This window comes from Puma concolor, chromosome C1, assembly GCF_028749965.1.
Source record: "Puma concolor isolate L17-30 chromosome C1, mPumCon1.1.hap2, whole genome shotgun sequence".
NCBI lineage: Eukaryota > Metazoa > Chordata > Mammalia > Carnivora > Felidae > Puma > Puma concolor.
This window is the reverse complement of record NC_141674.1, coordinates 218907248-218927106: the sequence shown is the minus strand read 5'-3', so window position 1 is coordinate 218927106 and position 19859 is coordinate 218907248. Positions and strand designations below refer to the sequence as shown.

The window sequence follows — 19859 nt, the reverse complement described above, 5'->3', positions numbered from 1 at the left end:
TGCACAACTCTACAGCCGCCATTTTCTGGTGACCGTCTGGTCCTTGTAGAACTTCTTTTTTGAAATATCTGTCCAAGGCATTTGCCTACTTTTCACTACACAGTTGGTCTTGCGATTTGCAAGAGTTCTTTATGCGTTCCGGACACAAGTTCTTTGCCAGACATACGTATTGCAAATATTTTCTCTTGTTCTGTGATCTGCGTGCTCATTTTTAAATTTTTTTGTTGTTCACATGTCCCATCAGTTACTGACCTAGCGTGTTACAACCTCCCACCGTGGTCACGGAACTCTGTATTTCTCCTGTTCTGTCGGCTTGTGCTGCGTGGACGTTGAAGCGCTGTTAGGAGATGCGCCCACATTTAGGATTGGTGTGACCAGCTGTTTAGTTATCTTATCATTGAAATGCCTCTTTTTGTCCCGGAAGTGCTCCTTGTCCTGAAGGCTCCCTGGCCTGATACTAATAGAGTCACATCAGCTTTCTTGAAAATGTCAAGAAAGGACATAGTTAAAGCGCATTTCTTGTGCAGAGCCCATGGTTGAGTCTTGCTTTCTTATTCAATCTGACAACATATGCCATTTCATTGGAGCCTCTCCTCCGTTTACATTAAATGCGTCATTCAGACAGTTGTGTTAGGTCCGCCATTTTGCTCTTTGCTCCCCATCACCCCATTTCTTCTTTTATTCTTCTGTTTGTCCTTTCCTGCCTTCCTTTGGGTTAACTCAATACTTTTTGTTACTTTATTTAGATTCCTGTATTGTCTTTTTAGCGATTCCTCTGTCTTAATCAATGGATTACAATAGTATTTTCAATTTAGCACCGTGGACACAGAGCTCATATTGTACTATTTTACCTAAAATGTGAGAAAAATAGAATCCATTTATTATCCTTTGTCCTTTATGTTTTTCTCATGGATTTTACATCTAAAAGTGTTATAAACACCACAAAAAAAGTGGTATTATTTTTGCATTAAATAGTCATTTGTCTTTTAAAGAAACTAGGTGGGGGGAATTAAGTACGTTACACCCATCCACTATATCCCTCTCGCCAATCCAAGCTCCCACCTGCTGCCATTTCCCCTTCAGCTGAAGGACTTCATTAGCATGTTTTTCAGTGCAGGTCTGCTGGCAACAAATATTTTTTAGCTTTCATTTGATTTTTTTTAATGTGTATTTACTTTTGAGAGAGAGAGAGAGAGCAGGGGGAAGTCAGAGAGACAGAGAGAGGGAGAGAGAGAATCCCAAGCAGGCTCAGAGCTATCAGCACAGAGCCTGACACGGGGCTCAAACCCACGAACCGTGAGATCATGACCCGAGCCAAAATCAAGAGGCAGGCGCTTAACCAACTGAGCCACCCAGGCGCCCCTCCTTTGATTGATTTTTAAATGTCTGTTCAGCACCTTCATTTTTGAAGGCACATTTTGCTGGATACAGAACTCTGGATTATATTTTTGCTTTCAGCACTTTAAAGATGTTATTCTGTCATCTTCTTACATCCATATTTCTCATTAACAGTTATCAGAAATTCGAATTGTTGATCTCCTGGATGTGATGTGTCATATTCTCTGAATGCTGTTAAATATTTCTCTTTACTATGCTTTTCCTCAGTTTCACCCTAATGGGTCTGGGTGTTTTTCGGTTTTTCTTTGTACTTAAACTGCTGTGTGGCTCACTGTGATCACCGAATCCACAGATATATGTTTTAAACCAAATTTCAGAAATTTTGGCTACGATTTCCTCAAATATTTTTTCTGCCTCATTCTCCCTCCTCTCCTTTGGATGCTCCAAGTACATATATATTATGTTCTACAAGTCACCCGGGTCTTGTTCTCTCTAGTTTCCACATTGGATAATTACAATTAGTCAGTGTTCAAGTCTACCTACCTTTCCTTCCACTGGTGCCAATCTGCTCTTAAGTCTATCGTGTGGGTATATTTTTTTGTATTTGATATTTTGTTTTTCAGTTATAGAATCTAATGTTTATTTATTTTTGAGACAGAAAGAGAGACAGAGCACAAGCAGGGGAGGGGCAGAGAGAGGGGGAGGACACAGAATCCGAAGCAGGCTCCAGGCTCCGAGCCGTCAGCACAGAGCCCGACGCGGCGCTCGAACTCACAAACTGTGAGGTCATGACCGGAGCCGAAGTCGGACGCTTATCCAACTGAGCCACCCAGGTGCCCCTTCAGTTGTAGAGTTTAAATTTGCTTATTTTTACAGGTTTTTATTTCTCTCTTGCAATTCTCCATCTGTTCATTCAAGATGACAATCCTTTCCTTTAAGTCTTTGAGCTTAACAATTGGCTTACATTTCTTGTCTACCAATTCCAATATGAAGGCACTTTGGAGTTTCTTTCTATCTGACTTTTTTCCCTGACCGTGTGTCACATATTGCTGTTCCTTCATATCATTAGTAATTTTTCTTTGCATGTTAGACATTGTGGATGGTATGCTGTTGATGCGCTGGCTTTGCTCTGACCGGCAGTTAAATTACTGGCTGATCAGCTTGAGCTTGCCGAGGTTTTGTTTTCCATTTTGGGATTGTGGGTCTATTTTGATTTTTGCCCTTAGCCTAAGGTGAACCTCTGAGTCCTAGAACATCATCTTCACTTGAACGAACCTTAAATGGAAAGCCTGAGATGTTTAACAAGCGCTTTTAATGTGGCAAAGGCTAAAGTATATGCTTAGTAATTTCCCAGCTGTTGCTCTCCACTGAGCTCGGAATCTTCCAGCATGCAGGCACCTTTCTGAGGTCAGCTAAGGCTCTGAACGCGGGTTGGAACTTAAAGCCCAGCAGCCTGGCTGGTGGCCTCCTGTACTTACCCACGAAGCTCTAAACACCAAGTGCTTCCGTGGAAAAGTAAAAGACACCGACGCTCTTGCCCTGCCCCCAAAAAAACACCTAAATTCATCCATCCTCAACACCTAACCGCGTTGACATTGTAAGTAACAGGCAGAAGCACATAAATATTAAACTATCGGCATTTCACCAGCATCTTGTTTCGTATTAACTCGTGCAGTCCTCACAACCACCTTGTGAGGTAGATGCTATCATCATCCCCGTTTTGCTGATGCGAAAACTGAGGCGCAAAGCATTTAAGTAACTTTCCTGGCCTGCCGTGCTGCGACGCGAGCCTCCAGACGTGATGACTGCATCACTCTGCCTCAGACGGAGGTAGGGCTGACGTAAGCCTCTTCGCCCTCCTGCCGCATGGCTCCCCTGCTCCTGGCACGACCCTAGGACAGAGCCAATGACAGGATCATGATGTTCTCTCGCTCAAGACATTGTTTCTTCTGCTACTGAGAGGTTGTCTTGACAGCGGGTAAGCTGTCTTCGCGTTTACTAAAACCATCGCGGGCTGACATGGTGTAGGCCACAAAAGGCCGAACGTCAAACTATCAGAATGTGGAAAACAGTGTATTTAGCCACCTAGGGCACTCTGTGCCTGACACACACCTCGTTAAGCCTCACCTTTACTGTGTGTATCACTGATTCCTGAGAGACACGAAGGTCTCGGGAGCGGGAGTCACTCAACGAAAACTCCTGTGCGGTGAGGCCACCGTGTCCTGGCGTGACTGACAGAGGGGCTATCTGCATTGCAAAGAGGTATGTGGCTTTAATTAACCAAAGAGGCGGGAAATGATACCTGTGCCGGGAGATCTAGGCCAGGAAGCCATAATGCATTCCTGTGGTCCGCGAGCCGTGGAATGGGCTGTGGTTTGCACACAGCAGAATCTGGCTCTTCGGCATTTGCTGCAGAAGGTGAAATAACAGAAGCCCTGTTACTTATCATGCCTCCTTCTGAAGAACTCCCATCCCTGAATTAACCTCTAGAAAGCCAAGCATGCAACTCTCGGGAAGCCACTCATAACTGCACTTCTGGCTGTTGTTGGGTTCCTCCCACCACACCCTGCATGCGTGAAAACTCTGCAGAAATGCGTCTCTGGTTTGTCGCACGGGCACAGATTCCAATCCGTGCTGTTAGCATTATTTTTGGAGGGTTCCTTTGTTTTACACAGTTTTTCTAGGGGGCGTCTGGGCGGCTCAGTCGGTTAAGCGTCCAACTTCAGCTCGGGTCATGGTCTCGCGGTTCGTGAGTTCGAGCCCCGCATCGGGCTCCGTGCTGACAGCGTGGAGCCTGGAGCCTGCTTTGGATTCTGTCTCCCTCTCTCTGCCCCTCCCCTGCTTATGCTCTGTCTCCGTCAAATGTAAAATAGACAGTCTTTCTCATGGATTAACAGCTTGGATAAGCGAATTCCTTGAAGAACTGAGTTGTGTATGAGTAAGCAACTTAGCTGAAATTCCCTCTTATGCTAAAGCTATATGCAGGAAAGAATACACATCTATTTATCAGGGAAATATTAGAAATGTATCTAACAATTAAGAAATGTGATAAGTGGGGGCATCTGGATGGCTCAGTCAGTTAAGCATCCGACTCTTGGTTTGGGCTCAGGTCATGACCCCAGGGTCGCGGGATCAAGCCCTGTGTCGGGCTCCACACCGAGTATGGGATCCGCTTAAAATTCTCCCTCCCTCTCCCTCCGTCCCTCTCCCCTGCTTGCACTCTCTCTTTCTCTCTCAAGAAGAAAGAAGGACAGAAATGTGATAAACGATTACTATTTAATACGTATTTCGCGGACGAAAGAAGTCACCACGGCAAGGCACCAGCCTCCTCGGGTCTTTATAATCAGGGGACGGAGGAATGGCGAAGACTCCACGGGACTGGAGCCTGCCACGTGCTAAGGAGTGTAACACACACTTTCATTTTTAACTGCACCAATCCCTGATGAGACAGGAACTAAAGTCTCCATTCTACAGACAAAAAAAAAAAAAAAAACACACACACACAAAAAAAACCAACGAAGCTCAGAGTGCTTCATTTGACCCAAAATACAAAAGAACAAAGAGGCTGGCATCTGGATTTAAGCCCACGTCTGACTCCAGCTCTGTCAGAGGCTCCCGACTGGCCTCTGGGGGAGGGAAGCCTCCATCGTGCCCGGCCTGTGGCAGCCATGCCCGCCCAGTGACCCAAGGGCAGGGACATTCCTGGGGCAGAGTGTCAGCTGGGGACATTGCAGCGTGAGAAGGTGAAGAACTGGAAACTATTGCGTGCTGTTGGCACTCCAGCGGGATTCCACGTCTTCCGGATCCCCCCTTCTCCTGAGCCTCCAGACCTCCCACGAGAAGGCCGAGCAGAGGCCAGCAGAGCTTGGAAGGTCCAGGCAGAGGACTGCTTGTCTTGTGCTCTGGGTCTGGGGAGAGATGGCTTCTCTTCCCCGTAGTCCTTGAGCCCTCCCTGTCCTCCAGTGAGGGCCCGACTCAGAGCGAGGCCGCCTCCCACACTCCGCATCTGGTCCAGGCCACGTGGCCCACACCAGCCTGCATGTCTGGACAAAAAGAAGCCGTGATGCTGTTCGTGCCTTGGCACCGCTCGCCAGGAGCTCCTCGTTGGGCTCACAGCCAACAGCCTGTGGCCGCCTGCCAAGGGATCTCGCCCAGATGTGCTGGTACAAACAGCTGGTCCAGGAGTCAGGCCACGGAGACCCCAGCCAGTTATGTTTCTGTAGCTCACGGAAGCTCAGATTCCTCCTGATGAATAACGCAAACAAAGACACGGTTGCTATTCGTGGATGATTTTTTTTTTCCCAACACACGGACATAGAATAAATGTAATAAATGTGGGAGTGTCACCGTCGTAAGGTGAAATTCAATACGGATAAAGCAAGCATGACACCTGACCCCAAAACGCAGAGTTGCTCACGGGAGAGAAGGGGAGGAGGGGGAGAGGGCAGGGGAGGAGAGTGGCAGAGAGAATCAGAATCTAGGAGCTCCGGTGGAGCAGCAGGTATGAAAATGAAGGAAGGGAGGGGCTGGTGACCTTGATCCTGAATGGGTCACCTTACACTTGTTGTGGAGACAGTTTAGGCTGAGAAGGGAGTCCACATGCGCGTCACAACCTTTTTTTTTTTTCAGCGTGAACTTTGTATTTCAGAACAGTTTTAAGTTCACAGCAAAGTTGAGCAGATGCCCCAGAGCGTCCCCACATCCCCATGGAAGGGGGGCCCCAGACCGCGGATGCCCCAAGCGTCGTCTGTCAGTAAGGGACGTGCAGGCATTCTGTGGGCTGTAAATCACCATAAATCTAGGGTCCGTCTGCTCTTGACCAGGGTCTACCCACAGGCGGCGTTAAAGAATCGTCAGCCAATTTTGAAACACGTAAAGCAAGGAAGGCCTTGAATGTGGCTAAAACGTGCCACGTGTCAGTGGAGACTGTAGATGGCCTTGCGCGTACGCATTAACCCTTGTGCTGCCCAAGGCTGGCTCGGTCAGTGCAGCCTGGCGTGAGGCCGTTGGCCCCGGTGTGGCTGGGAGTGAGCTGAGGAGGAGAAGGGCATCCAGACAGAATTCCGGAGGGCTTGAAAGCCTGACGCCTGTCACCATGCAGACACCTTCCCTTTGACTACAGCCTGATAATCGGCCGAGCATCAACATGTTGGTGTTGCCAGCACTGACCTGACTCCCCCCACGGCACCCACCTGTCACAGTCTATCAACCGTGCCTGTATCCCAGCTCCTCCTGGTCCTCTCTTCTGCCTCAGTTTCCCTTCCTTTTCATACAGGGCCAGCCCAGCCGGTCTCCTGAGTCTTTAGTACACCTCGGCTCGTCCTTTGAGTATCAACTTACGGTTTAGCCCAGCTCATACCCAGTGAGGACTTGAAGTAATTTCCGCCATCTCGTAAAAGACTGTAATTCAAGAAAATCAAGAATTTAAACACTATTTCTAAATAGTGGAGATGCAGAACGAAACGACTTCACGTTTTAAGTGTTTAAACAGAAGCCACGTGACCACGGTCTCGGAACATGAGCCTCCCCTCTCCCTGAGTAACTCACAACTCTCCACTCCTCCCCAGCATGACAGCTCCCTGGTGGTTGCCTGCCTGTGCCCAGCAACTCTCATTCAGACACAGAAACTATACACTCTCCACCATGTCCCTCCTGCCTCCCCCCACTGAGCTTGGAATATCACAGATGCTTGGCAAATAGGTATGGGGTGGGTAGTTTGACGGATGGATGGATGGAGGGAGGGATGCATGGATGGATGGGTGGATGGGTGGATGGATGGATGGAAGAAAGGAAGGGTGGGTGGGTGAGTAGATGGATGGATGGTACATGGGTGGATAGATGGATGGATAGATAAGAGAAAGGACGGAAGGGCAAATAGTTGGATGGTGGGTGGATGGATGGATGGTGGGTGGGTGGACAGATGGGAGAATAGGTGGTAGGAAGGAAGGCAGGGGGTGGGTAGGTGACCGAATAGACGGATGATGGGTGCATACATGGATGGTGACTAAGTGGATGGCTAGATGCATGCATGGTAGGCTGTAGATGGATGGTGGTGGTCAAATGGATGGATCGATAGAAAAAAGGACGAGAGGGTGAGTGGGTGGATGGATGGATGGACGCGGGGTGTTTCCAGTTTGGTAAACTGAGACTCAACCACTGAAAAAAGTAACCTGGCTTTTCATCAGTTTCTCTAAGGCAAGCCAAATGGCACACTTTCGGAGAGAACTTCCAAAGCTTCCAGGAGTCATTTGGGCAAATCATATTAGTAAGTTAAGTGTGCCGAACACAAACACGTTTTCACCGTGGAGTCATTATATCCTGACCCAAGAGAATCTAATTCTGATGGAGAATGTTGATAGCGTTTCTTTCGGGATTAAAAAAGATCAAAGCCATAAAAATCACATGGAAGAAGTCTTTCATTGTTTGATAGAGCTTCCCAGAATTTGGAAAAGCGCATGGTGGAAATTCGTCTCGATTCCAGATTTGACATGTAACTGAAAACCTGTAGTTATATTTGATGGGACTGAAGAGCCCTCTACTGGCAGCTGAAGTCAACTAGCCCGTGCAACTTCTGGAAAGTTCAATTATGAATTAATTACATCTAATTGCCCATGACCTCAAACTCTCTGTGAGTAATTTGAATGAAGGCTTATCATTGCTAAATGAAAATTAAAAGAGCAAAGGATACCATTTTTCATTAACAAATTGGCAAAGAGTTTTTTATTGTTAATACTCACTAAGGAGGGAGTGTGGAAAAACAGATTCGCTTATCCACAGCTGAAGAGAGTGTAAGCAGAGAACCTCTGGGAGGGCAGGTTGCCAACGTCGGCGAAAACAAGAATAACATAAGCCCTGAGGTCCAGCAGCTGTGGGTCTGGCCCCGTTCTAAGGGAGTGACCTCGTCATGGGCTCCCAAAGCTCATCGAAGCACTGTTTGATTTCATTAGAAGGCAGAAACCTTCCAAATGTTCAAAATCAGAAGGTTAGATCACTAAATTATGGGACATCAGGTTAAAATGATGTTGGAGAAATAAATTTCATATGGGGTAAACCAGAATGCAAAACAGTGTATGAGGAACGATCTCATTTTGGCAAATATGGGTGTCGAAGACGGTCTACAAAGGTGGGAAATACGTGACAATTCGCTCATACAGAGGAGGCAAAGAGTGTTGTTTATGTGTCTGAATACGTATCCTGAAAACTTTGCTAATGAATACTGCTTTGGCAGTAACAATAAGGAAGGGCCAAATTTCCACGAATTTCCAGGTTTTCAAAGCTTGGCCTGTCCACCCTTTGTATCTGCGAACATCCCTCGTGTCACAGATGCCCAGCCTGGGCCAGCAACCATCCTTACCTCCTGCTCCCTGGGGAAGGAGGACAGCCCTTCTCCCTCCTAGGTCGTCCTCTGCTGGCCGCCCTCCCATCCCACGCCACCTCCGGGCTCCGGGCTCCCCATCCTTCTAAAAGAATGCTCCCTGCCTCAGCCTCTGACCCTTTCACCCCTCAGCCCCCGTCACCTGGCTTCTCTCCCCTCCACGCCCCACCAAGGCCACCAGTGACCTCCAGATTACCAGCCCCGGCCGCCGTTGCCCACTCCCTTCCTGCACCACTGACCTCCCTGGGCGGTGGCGACGGCTCCCTCTTCTGTGCCCTTTGCTGTCCCCAACGCAGCACTCCTGCCCCGTCAGGCTGTTCACCCGCAGCCGTCACCGGTCCTCACCCACTCTCCCCCTCCACTGGTGAGCTCCCACCCTCCACTCCCACATGCCCACCAACCAACTTCCCAGTTCCCCGGGAACAGCCCCCCAGCACGCCATGCTTCACACACCCACCAGAGGGATGTTTCCATACTGCAACTAGGATCCAAGTTCTTGATTAAAATCCCTCACAGACTCTCCACAGCTTCCAGGATAAAAGCAAACTCTGCAGCCCGGCCACAGCCTTTGTGACGCCTTTGTGGCCCCGAGCAGCCCCACGAGGGCACACGTAGCCCTGTGCCCTGGCTCCCGTCCCTGGCATGGCCGACGCATCCCCATCTTCAGGCTCTGTGATCTTCTAGAGACCACTAGAAGCTCTGTGTGCTTTAACACTTTGTCTGCAGTCTCCATTCCTGGTCACCTGCTTGACCCACTTCTCGCTCTTTCTGTCATTGGTGGCCCTCGCCGACACCCCATTTTCCTAGGGCCACCCTCACAAGCTGCCCTCCCTTCCCCTGGGCAGGTCCTTGAGTGCAGGGACCCCAGCACCGAGCACAGCGCCTGGCACATCCCCGGGAAGCACTAACGAATGAAGAAATGTGAGAACAGCTCTCAGTCTACATAAAGCCAGTCTTTCTGGCCCACGAGAGCCTTTCGACTATTTGAAAACAGCTAGCTTACCCCCTTGAGTCTTCTTTTCTCCCAAGACAAGTCTCATCCCTTCGATCCTCCCTGGTGGGAGACACTGTCCGCGTGGGGGTCCCGGATTCCATGCCTCTCTCGTCTGTCCAGAACTGAGCCTGGCCACCAGATGTCCTCTGGCCAGCTCCCCACTGAGGAGGACAAGGCAGTGACGGCTTTAGAGTTCTCCCTGCTGAAATAAAAAGGGGGTAGAGGAGGAAACAGGTCAAGGGTAGTGAGATGCTTTGGAACGGGCATCTTGTCTCCCATGGAGACAGGGCAGACATTAACGCCTGGTTAATAAAGGCAGACCCAGGTCTGACTCCGGGCAGACTGACTCCAACATTTCTCCGGTGCTGGGGGGCATATTACCCCTTCTCTGCCCCAGTGACCTCACATATAAAGGGGAGACTCAGCGAGCGAAGGAGAAGTGGTGTCATGAGATCAAGGCGCTTTGCAAGTGATCATTCCTTGTATTGTTATTGTCAGAGAAATCGCTGGGGAAACATTTTCTGCTTCATTTGATAAGAACTGAACCCTCAGAAACCACGTCACCCCCAAGGTCCCCCACACAGCCCCGTGTGCCCCGCAGCAGGTGAACGGTCCCAGCAAAGCCATTCCTTCACAGGTGCGGGTGACGAACACAGGAAGCTTGGAATTTCCCCACCAGCCCCGAACGCACACGAGTTCGGGAACAGTTGTTAGACTTTCGCGTTGAATGGAATGGTATGACCAGAGACTGTTGGTCTCAAATTATCCCAAGCTAACAAGACTCCTGCCTTTCAAGACGGCTGGAGCAGCTTACTTCGTTAGAAGCAGAAGGCTCCGGAAGGGCTTGTGCTCACATCTGCGATTGCCATTGAGAAGAGTGGATCGGCAGAATGGAGACACGCAAAGACTGGAAAGGCTGTCGCTTGCCAAGTGGACACAGGAGGGGAGAGGCCGGCTCCTTCGGCAAACTCACCATTAGCCCGAGACGGGAGACAACGGCTTCTGTGCGGTGTTCTTCCAACAGCTTTCTGTTCTAAAGCTACGATTTTTAAGGAGTGAAAAAGAATAAGATTTTGCCTTTGTCATTATGAAGTGTGTCTTTTCTAAGAAGCTGGAAACCCAGGATCTCATTTTCTTATTTTCTTTAGGGGCTGGAAGCAGGGAAGCTTTGGACTTAAAATAGCTCTCAGCAGAACAATGCTTCCTTGGAGCCCACCCTCGGTCTGCAGCAAGGGAGGGGGCGGGCCACGTTGTAAAGTCGGGGGGGCCTACGGCAAGGAACCCAGAGAACCGACAGCTGGCGACGGGGCCCGAGAGCCTGGCAGACTTTGCCGCCAGCAGCCCGGTCTTACATCCTGCTTCTGCCATTTTCGAGCTGTGTGACCTTGGACAGCTCACTTAGCGCCTTTCAGCCTTGGTTTCCCCGTCTGCAAACCTGGGTGAGCATCGCGGCACCTGCTTCGCAGGGCTGTGGCGTGAACCACGTATCAAGCGGAGGACGTGCTGGGTCAGTGTTGGCCCTGACCGTGAGTGTGCTGCCGTGTGCGACGCGTGTGGCCCTGGCCGGGCACACGGCTGCTCACTAACTGCTGGCACTCGCTGCGGTTATCACACCCCACCGCCCCGCCTAGGAATTGGGGCTACAGTTTGCAGTTCTTAAACTCTGTGGCTCTGGGTCTAAAAACTAACGCGTACCGAACAGTGGTTGGCAAGACGTGCTTCCCCCCTGAAGGTGCTGGCAAGTGGGGACCGTGAATGCACACAGCCCAGGTGTCACGCTGGCACCAGGATCAAGTTCCATCGGCTTTTGTCTTAGAGCGTGCATAATCTGCCTCACTAGGTACGTAACACTGGGGAAACGGTCACAGCGAGCCTAGTGATTTTTCCATCATTTGTTAGATGCCGGTCTTGGTTGAAAATCATGCCCGCTGCCTTAATGAGGTTTGAAGAAATATAAAAATAGGAGTGGATAACACTACATTCGCTGCGGCCGGAGGCTGGCTTTCATCTGTCGCAATTTTGCACAAAGCACAGGTTGTTGCAAAAAACCCCGAACTTTGCTGTCATGGGGGCGCTTTGAAGAGATCCTTAGGTGTGTGGCCATGATTTGCCGTCCCAGCGCTGTCGCAAAGCCCCGCCCACCGTGGAGGGGCTCAGAGCCACTTCCCAGACAGAACCTGGGCCACAAAGGCACAGCCACACCAAGGAGAACAAAAGGCATTCCGGGGGCCCTTGTGCTGAAACAGCTTTTCTCACGAGGAGCAGGTCTGAATAAACCTGGGAGCTGCAAGCAGGCTGTAATTACATCTTGAGACCCAAACACCCCTTGATTTTGTTGCAGCAGAAAACTGTCATTTTATTTCAAGCCAGACTAATTCAAGGCTCCGGGTCCTAGAGCCAAATGCACAGACCTCAAGGGTGTCTTGCCAGCAAGGTGGGAGAGGAGGCCGCGGTGGGGGCCCCGCCCTGTCGTGCAGGAGGGCCAGGGTCAGGCAGTGGAGCCCCTCCGGGCCCCGCTCCCCCGTGAGAGCCGTCTTGGGGGGCCTGCTGTTCGTGGTCGGGGACCAAGAAAGACATGCATGTACGTTTCCCCCTGCAGGTGGCCCGGCAACTCCAGCCCTCCGTGGTCTGGATCGGAGACACAGAAAAAACCTTCTACAAGAAAGTTCCCAGCGCAGAAAGGATGGTAAGGAGGGCCTCTCGAGCATTTCTTCCTTTGGCCTTTTCTTTCCTCCGAGGGGACCCTTACCAGGAACTGTCTCCATTTTTCAAGGTCTTTTTTACGGGAGGAAGGAAATGAAAGGGCAGTCTCTCTCTGCCCTATACATGTCTGCATTTGAAAAAATTCAGTGGTCTGCTTTGATGAGGAATAATTTGGGGAAAAAAAAAAAAAGAAGAAGAAGAAGGAAAGTGTGGAAAGAGGGGGGAGGGAGAGCTTTGGACCCAAACGTGTGACGCAGAGGTAAGAAACAATTCAGAGAATTTTGCTCAGTTAAAGCAAATGGCACACAGAGGAGTTATTATTAGGATTTCCTATTGTTCATAATAATAAATAGCAAGGGCCTGAAATTTATGAACAAAGGCCTTCTATAGAACTGCTAAGTGCCTGCATTTGGGGCCTCCAGGGAGCCGGCTTTCAACTGCTTCCTTCCTCCTTTTCTCTCCTTTAAACGGCCCCCCCTCCCCCCGAACTTCCCCCCACAAATCACCAGCAAATTTCCCACAAGTTAAAAAAAATTTGCAGATACACATGATTGTTATTCGACATCAATTTGCAACAAAGCAAATAGTGGTTAACTGTGAATTTCTGATTAAATTCATAAGGATTTTAATCACTTTCGATCCTTATGCATTATACATCATTTTTAGCAGGTAGAGCTGATTTGGAAAAAGAATGAAAGCTCAATCTTTTCTTCCCCCAAATGAGCCTTGATTGCCCTGTCATTTTAGAAACTCTTAAGAGGACTCATTCATGATTTACTGGAATCTGGGAGCTAGCTCCCTCTGCTGGCCACTCTGCTGCAGTGAAGAAAGTCCCCACCTACGATCGCGTCGAGACAGGAGTTAACTACGGGCCAGATCAGAGATCTAAAGACACATGCAGGGCGCGTGTGACCCAAGGTGTCACACACCCGACGTCATCAGAAACTCTGTCCTGAGAGAGCAAGGGCTTCTCACGCTCCCGCTGGACATCGGCCTGGAGACTAGGAGACATGGGCTCTGGGCTCACCACGCCATTCATCGTAGCTGGCTGTGTGTCCGTGAGCAAGTAACTTAACCTCTCTGGGCATCCACTTCCATGCCTACTTAATTACAGGGCTCCAGCGAGCACAGCCTCCGGGTTCATGAGGCACCCCTTGCATTCTCTGCCGTGACCCCCTCGGGCTGTGGCTCCTCTCTGAGCGCTTACAGCCATCGGCTCACCTGCACACCTGAGTCTGTGGGGAACAGGGCGACGGTGAACTGCTCACGTGTAAGAGAGCCAGAGGAGCACTGGGGGAAGGGCTGATGGCGGGGAACGAAATACGGGCTCAGCAGACACATCCCGTGGGCGGCAGAGGGGAGAGACCAGAAGCCCGTCTCCAGACCTCTCTCCTGAACAGGCCCTACTGTCGCGGATTCCCAGGGACACAGCACGACCTCCGGTTCCCACAAACACAGCCGCGGACTGATTTGATTCCGGTGGGAAGTGAAGACCTTTGGTAGCAGAGTCTTTGCGACGGATAAATCAGACCTTAATTCTGTCCAGCTCTGCATTAGAAGAGTCTGTCGTCTGTCCGGGGAATTAACTGCACTGGAAAAATGGACCAGGCCCTCAGATAACTCCCGGGACACCTGACGGACAAGAGGCAGAATGTCCCCATGGCTGGCCGGGTGGCCCGGGCCAACCCAGGCCCAGACAGAGCTGCGGGGGGCATGCACACCCCACCCAGCAGGAGACCGCAGGGGTGAGGGGGAATCGCTGTGTGATCCCCCAGACGTACGTGGGAATGTGTGTCCCCCCACGTCCTGGGCCTGCCCCTCGTGCTGCCTCCACTGTCTTCCTGGAAATCTGGGGCCAAGGCTGGTCCAGCTGTGCTCTCTCTCCCCCACACCCGGCCCCTGACTTGCGCTCTCAAGTCCCTCGGCCACCAGGGCCCGGAGCTGCCTCGAGCGTTGGCCGCCTACCTTCTGAAGGTGACCACTGAAAGCTAAGGGCAGCAGCTGCATCCACAGGGGACAGGAACCCGGGAGGCATCACAGCCAGCTTCTCCTCGGTCTCATCGGTCACTCGGCCACGCCAGGGAAACCCAGCAGCCTTCCTTCCGCCGTGGTCCAGCCTCTGTCCCAAAGGCTCCACGGTCCCAAAGGCACTGAGGCTCGGAGAGGAAAGTCCATCCGCAAAGAAAGCAGGAGGCTGCCTTGTCCACCGCCCTCAGCGACAGCACAAACGGCACTCCAGCGGCTGCTTCTTGGACCCGAGGGATCCCAGAATCTCCCCCTGAAAAAAAGTCTCGCCCACGGTGACTTGCTCCCCCGCTAGAACCCCGTCGTCAGCCACAAAGCAAGGAAGAAGTCCAGGCAGGCCGCGATCCCCAGGCCTAACACATACGGCCGCCGTGCACAAGAAGAGGTTCCCAGGGGCACGACGCCTCTGTCGGGGAAGCTCCCGGCCACCCTAGGAAGGAGGCAGCCTTGCCCTGTTTGGCACAAGAGGACAAAGGCTCCAAGAGAGCCACAGCAGGTTGGGGATAGCGCTGGGACCCAGAAGAAGGTGTGTCCGAAAGTCCTGCTCCCCGTCTGGATGGTGCTCCCAGCTGGGACGCCACGGAGTGCCAGCCATGCTGCCCCCCCAACCCCCCACCGTGCAGGCTTCAGCTACACCCGCATCCACCCGCCACACCTCCCCTACCCCCGGCCGCTCCGGATCACATCCTGAAAACTGCCCGTGGGGCCCTCTGGCCTTAGAGCCCAAAGTGCCCTGCTCCAGAATTCCCACACCCCTGTCCCTTCCCGTCGTCCCCAACACCCCGAGAAGCCCTTTCTCCTCTAGACTCTCAGGAATGGCCCAGCTCCAAGTATGCCCCAGCCCTGCCACCTTCACAAACCCCCAGCCAGGCGGACGCCTGGGCCGAGCCCCCTTCCCCTCTCCTCCTCCTGGGAGCACAGCCATCATCTCCACCGTCTGCGGCCCAACACAGCCAGTCGGGTGTCTGTGGACGCGGCGAAGGCGTTAAGAATGAGGCAAGACAGGCTGCGGCTGCATTTTCTGCACCATTAGCCTTCGTTACTTCGTCTAGCAGCCTTCCCGACGTCGCAAGAGGCCTCCGTGAGGGAATCTCTTGCTTTGTTGGAGCTGGCGGCCATGTGGCTTCGTGGAGCTGACTGCAGAAAAGCAAATGGAAATTGCTGTGCGGATGCTAAGCACTGATTTGAAATTGCCCACAATAACACAGTTGTGTGGGGGCTGGCGGGACCGGCCATAGAGGCGGTGGCTGCGGAGGTTGCCAGGTGACCGTGGGGATGTTGGCTGGCGTGATGGATGAGCGCCAGGGTCTCGTGCATAATGGACAGGCCTCTGAACTGGAACAGGGGTGGCCCGAGTGCAAGGGAGTGCTGATTGAATGGACTTGCCTTTCATTTTCATCCGCTCCTAATGGGACGACACCTCACCATCAGAGAGGATGTCACTCTGGATGCGGCCCAGGAACAACATTTGTTATCCAAACAGGCTAATTAAGTTCAGGTGTCCCTGCCATTTCAGGACATGCAGGTAGCAATATCATCTGCCTCAGAACAGGCGGACGGCACTGCCATCACCATGGCAACTAGGCTGCTGGGGATGGGCTCAGACCACACAAGCACGCCTCTTCCCCACAGAGTGGCAGTCTCCAGCTTCACTGGGGCCCTGGGATCAGTCCTCCTTCCACCAGCCTTTGGGCAGCTCCCACATGCACCACCTACATCCCAGTCACCCCCTGCCACCCACTTTGTTCTCCATCAAGCTTCTCAAAAGACCGGTCTACTCTCACCATCCCCACTTACTCCTCAACCCGCCTTCGTCTGTTTGCTGCCTTCCAATTCCACAGAAACTGCTCTCAAAAAGTTCTTCTTTGACATCCATTTTGCCAACACACACTTTGGTCCCCTTGCTCTCCCTTTATGCCATGTTCAAGATGGCTACATTCCACCATTTTGTAAAACTCTCTCTTCCCTTGGCTTCCATAGCCCTGGCCTCCGCATACCCCACCAACACTTTTTTCTGTATCTCCTCCTCCTGTGCCTTCTGTGTCTCCTTGAGTTTCTACCCCAGGCCCATGGCCCATTTCTCTCTACTGGCCCTCCTTGGGCACCATCTCCTGGCTTGAAAAACCACACCCAAAGCAATGACTGTCTCCCCAGCCCATGGTCTCCCCAGTGCTCAGATGCAAACACCCATGGGAAACCTCCTCCACAGGGCTGCAAAGCCTGTCCAAACTCTCCTCCCCCCTTCCCGTTCCCAAACTGCTGCTCCTGTATTTTCAAAAAGTTGGTTTTATTTAATATAACCACTCTTCATAAGAGGGCTTTGGATTCATTCTGGTAAAATGAACCCCGTATATCACCAAACTCTCCAAGCCTCATCTAAGCGCTTTGGATTATTTCCTGGCACGGGTGTAGATATTCCTATGAGGTCTCTCCTTCCAGAATCTCAGCAGAGAGCTTTCTTCAGTGGCATGGGGCCCAGAAGGCAGTTTCTCAGGGCTGAGCAGAGGAAGACTTATCATCTAATATAATGGAAACTGATGGGAGCTTTTTACACAGTCATTTTGAGCTCTGTTGGCAAATTGCTAGGCTCCTCCAAATTGCAAAGGCCCCAGTTTTTCTGTCTCTTCCCTTTAAAAACCTTGCTCCTCAACAGAGTGGACATGGCATTGTCTCCCACCAGCACTTGGATTTCAGAAGAAAACGCAAATCATCCCTTAACAAGCACTTTGTCAGACAGACGCATTATGCCATGCAATCTTCACAGCATCCCAGTAAGTTAGGCTCTCTGATTTCCCCCATTTCTCAGACGTAGGGACTACAGCTCAGAGAAACTGAGCACCCTGCTCAAGGACACACGACTGTCAAGAGCAGAGCCAAAACTGCAATCAAATATGTCGAACCAAAATCTGTGCACTTAACCATTTACTATATTATCTGCCTGTTATTATGGAGTTTCTTCCTTGGGCTTTTGTGGGGGGTGGGGGGGGGGTTGGGGGGTTGGTGCACAGCCTGGTTCAGTATCAGATGAGATCGGGCGCGCTCAGGGTGGTGTGGCCGTAGACCCGCCTGGTTCAGTATCAAAGTAAACAAACACCCCTCCCTGTCCCGGGCCAGCCCAGAGGCTGGGTCTGAGAGATGACAGGTTTCTGCAAAGACCTGGGGTGGGGATTAAGGAGCAGCCCCTTTATGAGCGGGTCTTCATCCTCATGGTCAGAGCGCCATTTCTACGATTCCAGGAAGTCTCATTCCATCATGCCTGTCTTGTGCTTTCCCCTCTTTTAAGCTCCTCTGTTCTCCTGGGTGGAATCACGCAGGGCCATTGCTTCCTCCTGGTCGAGGCTCTGGATTCCTGTGGGCGCAGGAGGAAATGACAGGAAGATGCCTGGTGGTCTGGCCTCAGGCCCAGCCTACGGGATTCATTTTGCCATAAAAATTCCATCTCCTCTTCTGCTGTGAATTACTTTACAAAAAGTCTCCTCTAAACTGAATCCAACAACATAGTGAAAGGATTACACGCCATGACCGAGTGGGATTTACCCTGGGTTTAACATCCAAAAATCAGTTTGTGTAATATGCCGCATCACTGGAAGAAAAGACAAAAATCACATCATCCCAATACGTTCAGAAGAAGCATTTGACAAAACCCAGCACCCCTTCATGATAAAAGACTCAGCGACATAGAAAGTGAAGGGAACTTCCTCGCATGATAAAGGGCACATACTAACCTCCACAGGTCATGTCGTACTTTTGGCTTTTCGCTTAATGTCACCTCTTCTCTCCAGCATTTTACTGGAGGTTCTCGCCAGGGCGGTTGGGGGGGGGGGGGGGCGGGGGACGAAATAAAAGGCATTCATATTGGAAAAGAAGAAGTAAACCTATCTCTATTTGCTGATGGCACGCTCTTATATAGAGAAAATTCTAAGGAATCCACAAAGAAAGCATTAGAGCTAATAAACACGTCCGGCAAGCTTGCAAGATACTAGATCAACATACAAAAAGCAACTTACTGGGGCGCCTGGGTGGCGCAGTCGGTTAAGCGTCCGACTTCAGCCAGGTCACGATCTCGCGGTCCGTGGGTTCGAGCCCCGCATCGGGCTCTGGGCTGATGGCTCAGAGCCTGGAGCCTGTTTCCGATTCTGTGTCTCCCTCTCTCTCTGCTCCTCCCCCGTTCATGCTCTGTCTCTCTCTGTCCCAAAAATAAATAAACGTTGAAAAAAAAAATTAAAAAAAAAAAAAAAAGCAACTTACTTCCATACACGTGCTATGAAATTAAGAAACAACCATTTATAATAGCATCCAAAACAATGTTTGGGAATACATTTAGCAAAGGAAGTACAAGATTTCTACTCTGAAAACTCCAAAAGCATTGTTGAAAAAAGTTAAAGGAGACCTAGATAAAAGGAAAGATACATCAGCCTCATGGGCTGCAAAACTTAATATTGTTGAGATGGCAAGAATTCCCAAACTACCTGCAGATTCAACACAATTCCCATCCAGATGCCATCGGGCTTAGTGGCAGAAATTGACAAGCTAACCCTAAAATCCAGAAGGAAATTCGAGGGACCTTAAATAGCCAAAACAATCTTGAAAAAGAACAGAGTTGGAGTACTCAAGACTTCCCAGTTTCAATTTGACAAAGGTACCAAAACAATTCAGTGGAGAAAGTATAATATTTTCGAAACATGGCACTGGGACAATTGGATAACCACCTGCAAAAGAATAAAGCTGGACCTCCTACCTTACACGGGATTCAAAAATCAACCCATAATGCATCAAAGACCTACAGGTAAAAACTGAAGCTCTAAAACCCTTAGAAGAAAACAGAAGCACAAATCTGTGTGACCTTAAACAAAGCAACGATTTCTTAGCTATGACGCCGAAAGCACAAAGAACAAAAGGAAAAATAACCTGCCCCTCATCGAAACTAAAAACCTTTTTGCTGTAAAGGACGTCGTCAGGAAAGACGACCCACAGAATGGAAGAAAGTACTTGCAAATCATGAATCTATCTGATAAGGGACTTGTACCCGCAACATCTAAAGAAGTCTTACAACTCAATAATAGAAAGACAAATAATCCAGTGTAAAAAGTGGGCAAAGGATCCGAATAGGCATTTTTCCAAAGAAGATAAACACACGAAGAGATGCTGAACATCATCAGCCATCAGCAAAATACAAATCAAAACCACAATGAGATACCCTTTCACATCCATTAGGATACCTAATTTAAAAAAAAAAAAAAAAAAAAGGAAAAAGAGGGGCACCTGGGTGGCTCAGTCGGTTAAGCGTCCGACTCTCAGTTTCGGCTCAGGTCATGATCTCGTGATTTCATGAGTTCAGGCCCCGCATGGGGCTCTGCGCTGACGGTGCGGAGGCTGCTTGAGATTCTCTCTCTCCCTCTCTCTCTGCCCCTCCCCCGCTGGCAC

General features: G+C 50.5%; 1 protein-coding gene across 1 annotated transcript in view; it reads left to right on the top strand.

Moving 5' to 3' along the window:
* DRC11 (dynein regulatory complex subunit 11) overlaps positions 1-19859 on the top strand; it is a 155833-nt gene that overhangs the window by 120331 nt on the left and 15643 nt on the right. The window contains exon 16 of the mRNA XM_025935010.2: positions 12307-12393. Within this exon, the coding sequence (XP_025790795.2) occupies positions 12307-12393 (87 nt within the window). The remainder of the gene's footprint in view (positions 1-12306; positions 12394-19859) is intronic.